The 10,000-nt window shown below is 40.1% G+C and overlaps 1 protein-coding gene across 3 annotated transcripts in view; it reads right to left on the bottom strand.

Moving 5' to 3' along the window:
- Positions 1-10,000, bottom strand: part of map4k1 (mitogen-activated protein kinase kinase kinase kinase 1) — a 53,816-nt gene that overhangs the window by 33,220 nt on the left and 10,596 nt on the right. For all 3 annotated transcript variants that reach the window (XM_077230376.1, XM_077230377.1, XM_077230375.1), the window contains 7 exons: positions 4,333-4,390; positions 3,990-4,080; positions 2,462-2,526; positions 1,683-1,738; positions 1,539-1,586; positions 1,406-1,448; positions 177-249 (listed from right to left, as the gene is read on the bottom strand). In XM_077230376.1, coding sequence (XP_077086491.1) covers positions 177-249; positions 1,406-1,448; positions 1,539-1,586; positions 1,683-1,738; positions 2,462-2,526; positions 3,990-4,080; positions 4,333-4,390 — 434 coding nt within the window. The remainder of the gene's footprint in view (positions 1-176; positions 250-1,405; positions 1,449-1,538; positions 1,587-1,682; positions 1,739-2,461; positions 2,527-3,989; positions 4,081-4,332; positions 4,391-10,000) is intronic.

Genomic DNA, 10,000 nt, shown 5'->3' on the forward strand with positions numbered 1-10,000 from the left:
ACACACACACACACACACACACACACACACACACACACACACACTCACCACTCACTTACATACTAAGGAAGAACATCATTTATTGCACTGAAAGCTACAGCGACTTGGCCAGAATAAAGTACGACTACAGTCAGAACTCAGTAATGAAAACACACCAGAAAGAAAACAGATCTCACCAATACGGCGTCCCAATGAACGACATTCGACGGGCAAAAGTAGCTGTGATTTGTGCAGAAATTCCAAAGTCCGCTAAACACAGCGAGAAAGAGACACAGAGGAGTGTTAAACAACCATACAGATGGACTCACTCACTGACACTCTCGCTCACTCGCTGACTCACTCACACACTGACTCACTCACACACACACTCACTCACTCACTGACTCGCTGACTCACTCACACACTGACTCACACACTGACTCACTCACACACTGACTCACTCACACACACACTCACTCACTGACTCACTCACACGCTGACTCACACACACACTCACTCACTCGCTGACTCACTCACACGCTGACTCACACACTGACTCACTCACACACAGGGTGCTTCTCATTTCTTATTTGTGCATCCTCGTTTCCTTTCCTCACTTCCTTTCCTAGCGTCTCAGAAGCTTTTTTATACATTGGAAGACTTGATAACTAGAGCGTCACTTCATAGCGTCATCAGCAGCTCCTCACTCCTCGATCCTCGACTCCTCGCGGCGCAATTAGAGAATTGAGATGTCCTTCAACATGGCTGTGCTTGATTGGTTTCCGGGTCATAGGATGGAGGACAGAGGAGCGAGGAGACGAGGAGGGATATAGAGAAGCACCCAGTGACTCACTCACTCACTCACTCACTGACTCACTGACTCACTCACTCACTCACTCACTAACACACACACTCACACACTCACTCACTCACTGACTGACTCACTCACTCACTCACACACTCCCTCACTCACACGCTGACTCACTCACTCACTCACTAACACACACACTCACACACTCACTCACTCACTGACTGACTCACTCACTCACTCACACACTCCCTCACTCACACGCTGACTCACTCACACACTCATTGACTCACTGACTGACTCACTCACACGCTGACTCACTGACTCACTCACTGACTCACTGACTCACTCACTGACTCACTGACTCACTGACTCACTCACTCACTCACTCACTCACTCACTCACTCACTCACTCACTCACTCACTCACTCACTCACTCACTCACACACACACACACACACACACACACACACACACACACACACACACACACACACACACACACACACACACACACACACACACACTCACAGACTCACTGTGTGAAAGACACACAGAGGAGTGTTAAACAGACAGATGGAGCGACAGGCTAGATTGGTTTTCAGTAGTTCTACAAACCCAGTTTCACTTCTCCATGATCATTCAGAAGAATATTTGCACCCTAAAAAAAACAAAAAACTCAGAATAACACACTTAAACTGTCAACGGATGGAGAACGTTTTGGTTGTTAAAGTGTGTGAAGGGACTGTACCTTGATGTCTCTGTGGATCTTTTTCTGTCCGTGAAGATAATCAAGACCCTGACAGAGAGAGATAGAGAGCGGATGTGAAGCTTAAAATAATTGTGTCCGGTTATAATCATGTGATTAGAACTGAGTATTTCAATAGTGTTTCACCTGTAGCATCTCGCGACACACGTAAGCGATCTGATGCTCTGAGAGAGGACCGGTCACTGAGAGAGAGAGAGAGAGAGAGAGAGAAAGAGAAAGAGAAAGAGAGAGAGAGAGAGAGAGAGAGAGAGAGAGAGAGAGAGAGAGAGAGAGAGAGAGAGAGAGAGAGAGAGAGAGAGAGAGAGAGAGAGAGAGAGAAAGAGAGAGAGAGAGAGAGAGAGAGAGAGAAAGAGAGAGAGAGAGAGAGAGAGAGAGAGAGATGATAATCACACATGTGAAGAAGAAACTCAAAATATTTAGCTTCACAATATCACACTCACTCACGCATACTCACGTATACTCACTCACTCACTCACTCACTCACTCACTCACTCACTCACACACTCACACACTCTCACACTCTCACACACACACACACACACACACACACACACACACACACACACACACACACACACACACACACACACACACACACACACACACACACACACACACACACACACACACACACACACACACACACACACACACACACACACACACACACACACACACACACACACACACACACACACACGTTCTCTCTCTCTCTCTCACACACACATGATAATGTGATAAAAGATATCAGAACTCTCATCACACAAACACTGTGGTGTTCAGTGCTGTTTTTAGAGAGAGACCCAAAGGTTTTGAAAGATAGAAGATATTTTGTGACATTAAAAACAGGAAACCAAGTCATTTGTGTGTGTGTGTGTGAGAGAGAGACGACATATTCTCTTTACCGTGGTAAATGTCCTGCAGAGATCCTCCACCACAATACTCCATACAGATCCACAGTTTATTCATCCTACAACACAGTTTATCATTCACACTCGTGATTACATCCATCCGACTGTTGTCTTCATTTAAAGGGTTTTTTAAGGCTACATAGACTGAAAAAGTGACTATTTTGAGAAATTAGTGATTGTAATTTTTTTAAAATAATGTTCACAAAACGTCAGTACAAAAATATTTATGATTGTCAAAATTAAGTGTTACTAAGGACAATTGATAAGACAATAGTTAAAGGAACACGCTACCGTTTTATGAAACAGCTGTTATTCACCGTCTCCTCTACATTTAGATAGGTGGGCAAATGTATTTTTGTCTCAGTGCATGCATTGTCTTAGTGTGGCTGCGCCAGAATGATTGATTCCAATGAATGGAATCCCTTGTTGCAAGATAGCATGTCGTGAGTAAAAGTGATCCAAAAAACAAAAAGTAGCAGTACTTCACCTGTGCTTCCCCTCCATATAGTCAAAGTCAATCTCAGCCTAGGAAACCACCTAGTCTTAATCTGCATTGCTATTTGTACTCGTTGTGACTAAGCAAGCAAGTAATTTTTATTTTTGATCACTTTTACTCACGACATGCTATCCGGCAACAAAGGATTCCATTCATTATGCTAAGCTAAGCTAGCGGCGGCGACAATGCATGCACTGAGACAAAAATACATTTGCCCACCTATCTAAATGTAGAGGAGACGGTGAATAACCCCTATCTCAAAAAACGGTGGCGTGTTCCTTTAAGAGAACTTAAACATCGGAGTGCATCATAGGGGCTTTCGCACTGGGTAGTTGCGTTCGCAGCGCCAGTAGGAACTCTGAAGTGACGTAAGTTGTTGTTGTGACTTTTATTTTGACGGCGATGAGAGCGACTGAGCTCACATTCTCCATGTTCATTAGTTTACGATCTGTCTAACAGTCTTGTCTAATACGTTATTAGCTATAACTGTTATACATAGAGAGTCGACTGGACATCAACCACACGGCATACGCTAATACATTTTCTTATACTGTGTTGCTAGCTGAGCAGAAATACATAATCATGTTTCTCTTGCTCCCCTCAAAGTCACGTTGGATTTTCTCCTCAGCGTAAACATTAAGAGCTTAATCTATCACTGTTTTCCAAGCTCGTAGAGTTAGTTTCTGGAGCAAATATATAGGCTATAATCTGTGTGCCTTTTTTTAAATGGGAGGTGCTGGTGTTTCACGTGCATTCGGGAAATCAGCGTACACTAATGTTACGGATAGTTCCTATAGCGCTGGTTTAGAGCGACTCTGAAGTAGGAGTAAATGAGTTCCTCCAAAAAGAGTGCCTTGAACTAAAATCGTTCCTAATTCATGTGGTGCGAACACGCCAAAAAAACAGGAACTTCCGCCAATAGTTCTAGGAACCATGAGAAGGTTCCTCAGGTGCTAAAGCCTCTTATGTTGCCTTTCCCCAACAAGCTCCTTGTTTCCAGTGTAGGTTAACCTCTGAGCGTCTCACCTGATGTAACTGCCGTGATACGCCACAATGTTGCCGTGTTTACAGCTCTTCACCATCACAATCTCTTGCTGGATAACTGAGAAATCGTCCTCTGTTGAAGACACACAGACGGTGTTAGACATGATGTAAAGCAGTGTTCTCAAACTCAGCTCCTGAAGGCCCAAACACTCGATCTCACAAGTTTCCAGTAATCCTGAACACCTTGATTAGCTGGATCATATGCGTTTAATTAAAGCTAAACTCTACAGGGCTGAGGCCCATCAGGAACCGAGTTTGAGTATTTTCAGTATATAATTGTGTGACACTGGACGGTTTAGTGGTTTGTGCTGGACGCAGGTCTTACCAGGCTCCATTTTGATGATTTTAATAGCTGCCAATTCCCCATTCTGTTTATTACGTGCCTGAAAACACACACATACACACGTTGAGTTATCATGTTTTAGGTTTACTTTCCACAGACATAATGATTATTATCTACAACTTATCCCCTTAGACTAACCCTTCCCCTAAACCTACCCATCACACACACACACACACACACACACACACACACACACACACACACACACACACACACACACACACACACACACACACACACACACACACACACACACACACACACACACACACACACACACACACACACTCTAACCCTACCCATCGCAGAAAGCTTTCTGTATTTTTACATGATCAAAAAAACATCACTTAGGGCCAGATTTACCAACAGCTTGTGCTAGCCGAGAACCCTCTTTAGCCGTTAAAAAAAAAAACCAGTCAGTATTCACTAAAGACATGAGGGAAACGAAAAGGCGTGGACAGAGTTATTTTTGCAAACTGGTCAAATTCCAATCTGTTGCTTGACTTTAACTCTGGGAACGGCCCCATCCGTGAGAAGTGTTGTTATGAACCCAGTGTGGGTCATATTTGTGGTTTGGTTGGTTTTTCTCTGTTTTTTGTGGGTGATTGACATTATTATGACTGAGGAAATTAGCCAACATAGCCAATATGTATAAACTGCTGGATTTTGCATCATGACCTCACCCAGAGGTGGAAAGTAACGAATCACATTTACTCGCGTTACGTAATTGAGTCGGTTTTTTGTGTAGGCTACTTCTACTTGTTTTTAAAATCTGTAAATTTACTTTTACTTAAGTACGTTTTGTTTGAAGTATTGTACTTCGCTACATTTGAAATCACATCCGTTACTGAGTACAAAATAATAATACAAGGGAGAAAAAAAAAAAATCACACTCCGGAAACTACTGCATTGATTGAAGGGCGGGAGAACAAACACGCAAGAAAGCTGACGCAGACCCAGCCGAAGCTGACAGCGAAGCGCCCTCGAATTCTTATGCAGCGAATTATGGCCAGTATGGAAATACTTTGGATGTAGAAAAAAGTGTGGTTGTCCTCGAGGATAGATATCCAATTTGAAAAAAATGTGAACACAAAGTGGACACAAACAATTTGAGTACATAATGAATACGTGAACATTTCCAGAGCTGCTCTGAGAGAACGCATAATGAGCATTTTCATCATTTTATTTGAGAAAAACCATTGTCAAATAGGCATACACTTTGAAACAGGTCTTCACTACAACCCGTCAAAATAAATGTTTGGTTTAACTAGGAGCAATTATGACAAATATATTACTATTGTAGGCATACAATAGAACGTACTTCTCAAAATAATAATAATAACAGCAACAATAGCCTAATAATACAATTTATTTAAACATTAATTAAGGCATATATTTTTTGTCTATGGTTTAATTTAGTAAATCTGTTTTTTGCAGCTCTTCCCCAAAACTTAAAGCACACAAGTTTAAATTTTCATTTGATTGCCACCGTTTTTGATAATATATTTGGATTAAATCATAAAAAGAAACATTAATTTTATGAATAAAATACATTTCATAGGACTATATTATTCTTAAAAAATGTAATAGATAATTAATGTTAAAAATGAGTTGTTAATCTAATTCGTTATCAATTATTGAATTTAATTGATTAGACATGTTCTATTGTAATATAACAATAATAACCATAATCTAATAATCCCGTTTATTTAATAATTGATTAATACTGTAAACCGTGATATTTTCTGAGACGTTATCATACTGTAAAATCCCCCCCCCCCCCCACTGTTCACCCACCCCCCACTGTTAAACAAGTAACTCAGTAACTTTTACTTGAGTAAATTTAAAATGAGCTACTTTTTACTTTTACTTGAGTAGATTTAAGGATGGGACGGTATGAAAATTTCATATCACGATTATAGTGACCGAAATTATCGTGATTATCAATATTATCACTGTTTTGTTAAAACAAGATGAAAGTGTTAAAAAAGAACTGATGCTCATGCTGAAAACATTTCAACAAATTTCATATTTGAGAATCAACAAAGAACAAATTAAACGAGCAGCTCTATGCACTTTTTTCTAAAGCAAGATTCTATTCTGTGGCATTTCCTTCCTTATAATGACCGTCGTCAATAGCAACGCATTATAACTCAGCGCACATACACGTATATCACAACGGCCGCGCGCTCTCATTTCATTCTTCATCATCTTGTCTGGACGAGTTTTGTATGCTGTACAAAATGGATTTAACAGGTAAGAATAGAGACATTAATCTCTATTCAATATGTCCCCGTAATTATGTGGTAAAAAAATCGGTGTAATAAGTGTACAATGAATATACATTATTATCTCTTAAATGTCACTCTTAATAGTCTTGTTTGAACTTGTTCGTTCGTCTTTGGCTCAAAGCCACTTGCTGCGAACTTTTCTTCGCGGAAGCTTCAAGTTAATTTCAAGTGAGTGAGATAAAATATTTCAACTCAAAACAACATTTTCTGCCCAATTATTTCCCAGAAGTAGTTTTAGTATTGAGATCAAAGTTAACTTGCCTTGCGTTCGCTACAACAGTGTGTGATGGTCACACAAGACGGCTCGGCAGATTTGAAGTGTTTACCTCTATCGCGGCGACTTTTTTTATGAATTTTCTGCAAACAGGGTAACCATCCTCGATTAAGTTTCCCTCAGGATTTTTGTAAATGCCAAAATATGACCACACCTCAGATCCTCTTAAAAGGCTGAAAAATCTCCCGAACACGGTCACCGCCTTCCGCCATTCCTTCTCGAATAAAAAGAAAAACCCCAACATTGCATGCCTGCGTCAGACTGTTGCTGGCTGAACAGGATTTATAGTGAGTTATTAAAATCGCGATAATCAAACACGGTTTTAATGATAATTGAATTTTAAACGATATTACTAACCGTCAGTACATTTCATCGTGAAACCGGAAATCGTCCCATCCCTAAGTAGATTTTTAGACCGGTAATTTTACTTGTACTTAAGTAAAATTTCATTGAAGTAGTAGTACTTTTACTTGAGTAGAATATCTTATTACTCTTTCCACCTCTGACCTCACCTCATCAAACGTCCAATTTATAGAAAACTGAGAGATCGGGGTCCGCTAACTGTTCTTCTCTAAGACTTGTGAGGTCTACCGGTGGCAACCAGTTAACAGACGGACTGAGGTTGTCACACCAGTGAGTTTCCCTTCATCTTGACCATCGACAGAATGTGCCTTACAGCCAGGGGAATAATGTCATCTACAGTGGTGGCCAAAATGATTAGATCACTTGGCATATTTAAGAGGTTTCAGTTATTTTCCAAGAGGTCGATGACCCTAAACATTGAAAATGATGGACTGGCCCCGTCAAAGTCCGGACCATAACCCCATCGCGAAGATTTGGGGCGAGCTGGAAAATAAACTGGACAGATCTATTGTACATTCAAAGGAAAGCCTTTGGCTTCAGTTGCAGAAGGCATGGGATAACATTAGCGTTGAAGTTCTCAGGAAATATATAGAGACTACGTCAGAGATATGTGCTGATGTAATCACTGCAAGAGGTGGACACACCAAATATTAAAGTTAAAACTTAATCTGATGTGTTGTGCTCAGAGCAACCATCTGCATGTTTCATGAACATTATGAAAAGGCAACAACAACAAAAAAGTCAATATTTTCAGATCTGTCAGTTGTTCTAGTAATTGTGGCCACCTCTGTACAGTATATCCTCCTCAGATCTGACCCGCAGGTGATGGAGTCTCTAGCAGAAGGAACTGGTAAGGTAAGCTTTAAGGTAAGATAACTTTAAAGTAAGCTATAGCTCTCTTCTAGCTTGGCAACATTCACAAAATTCCTTTGAGTACAAATGGGTGTTGACTGGATATGATAGCTCAACAAACATGGGTTTATCACGTGTATGACGGAGGGGTTCTGCTCTTCATATTCTGGGCTGTGTTTCCCGAAAGCATTGTTAGCTATGGTCGCAAGTTCTGTCGTTATCAGCAGTTCGACGAGTCGGTGTTTCCCGAAACCATCGTTCCAACGAACATTCGCAAACTGCATCGCAGAGCTGTGTGTGTGAGCGACAGACTCGAGCTGTGGTTAGAAATCCTTATCATGAGCCAAATTAAGCAAGCTGACATTCAGTGCAATCTATATATTTTATTTAGATTACATACAAATGTCATTTACCTTTTTTAGTTTGTCAAGAGATTTAAAGCGTAGTTTTTGAAGAGTGCGCATGTGTGAACGTGCGCTAGTGCGTAAGAATGAGCCTATGATTAAATCTGGAAATTAAGCAAAATAACTGAGAAAAATGAGAAATAGTTCTCAGGTACATGTCCGTAATTTATAACAAAACATTTTAGCATTAATTAGATCTCAAACAGATTCATTAAAAGTAGTTATTACTCCTCTACATGCCTGATATAATTAACCAACGTGGTTGAACGATCAATTTGCGACAGTACGTTTTTTACAGTCGTGATTAGCTAGCTGATTTCTTCAACGATGCATCGTACTATATTAGTGAAGCACGAGTTACAGCGTTATACGTGAAACACACATCAGTGTGGCTGTGACCTGGAGGCTCAACTTTTGCCACTCTTCAGAGAACGTCCAAAAGTAACGTTCCTATAATGTTTGCAAAATGATAAAATGGAATGTTTCCTTGATATTAGTTTCTAGATATTAATGTTTTAGACATTCAGAGAACGTTCAGAAATAATGTTTTCATAACTTAGGGTACGTTTACACGACAACCATATACTTAAAACGGAGAAGTTTTTCCTATGAGTATTCCACCTAGATTGTCAAAATGATCCCGCTCACAGGATCCGTGAAAATGACTAAAAAAAAGCGCTGTATTCTGCTGCCAGGCCAGTAGATGGCGATGAAACGCTATACGCTTATTTCACGCAGCCGTTATTTTGAAATCGAAAGCGAGGCTCCGGTGGGAAGAAAACCGGAAGTGTCGCCTTTAATCACAGGAGAGTCGCGAATGCGATGGCGTATTCTTGTGTGTAATGTAGAAATTAGTTATTCTAAAACTGTACATACATGTCTTTCATACTTTAGACTATATACAGTGAAATTAATTTATAAATAAAATATTTTTTATATATAATTCAGAAAGTAAAAAAAGAAGCAGGAACGAACTATATACACATCCTATATTGGATATTAACATCCAATAGTGTAAATCGCGGCAGCAGCTTCAGGTTGGTATTCCAAGGCATTGTTGTTTAGCTTTACTTCCGGGGTTCTTCCCACCGGAGCCTCGCTTTCGATTTCAAAATGGCGGCTGCGTGAAATAAGCCTATAGACTGAAGACTAATACGCATGTGCATGATGTCATCGTCTTCAGAGATTCACGTTTTTATTGTTTTATTGTTTTTCAAAAACTTCCACTTTGAAACCCGTTTTCAAAAATTTTACTTTTTCAGCCAAAACGCCGCTGTCGTGTAAACGAACGTCTAAAACGCACACATTTTTAGTTGAAACGGTGTTGTGTAAACGGTCCCTAAGTGGGAACATTAGCAAAACATGTTACATTACATCTTTTTGTTAGCTTTATTTATTCTTTGTTTATTTTTTATATTTTATATCTCCACCCCTACTTTTCTAATTAGTGCTGAACAAATATGGGT

This window comes from Siphateles boraxobius, unplaced genomic scaffold (genome assembly GCF_051911475.1).
Source record: "Siphateles boraxobius isolate OS27281-9 unplaced genomic scaffold, OSU_SipBor_1 143, whole genome shotgun sequence".
NCBI lineage: Eukaryota > Metazoa > Chordata > Actinopteri > Cypriniformes > Leuciscidae > Siphateles > Siphateles boraxobius.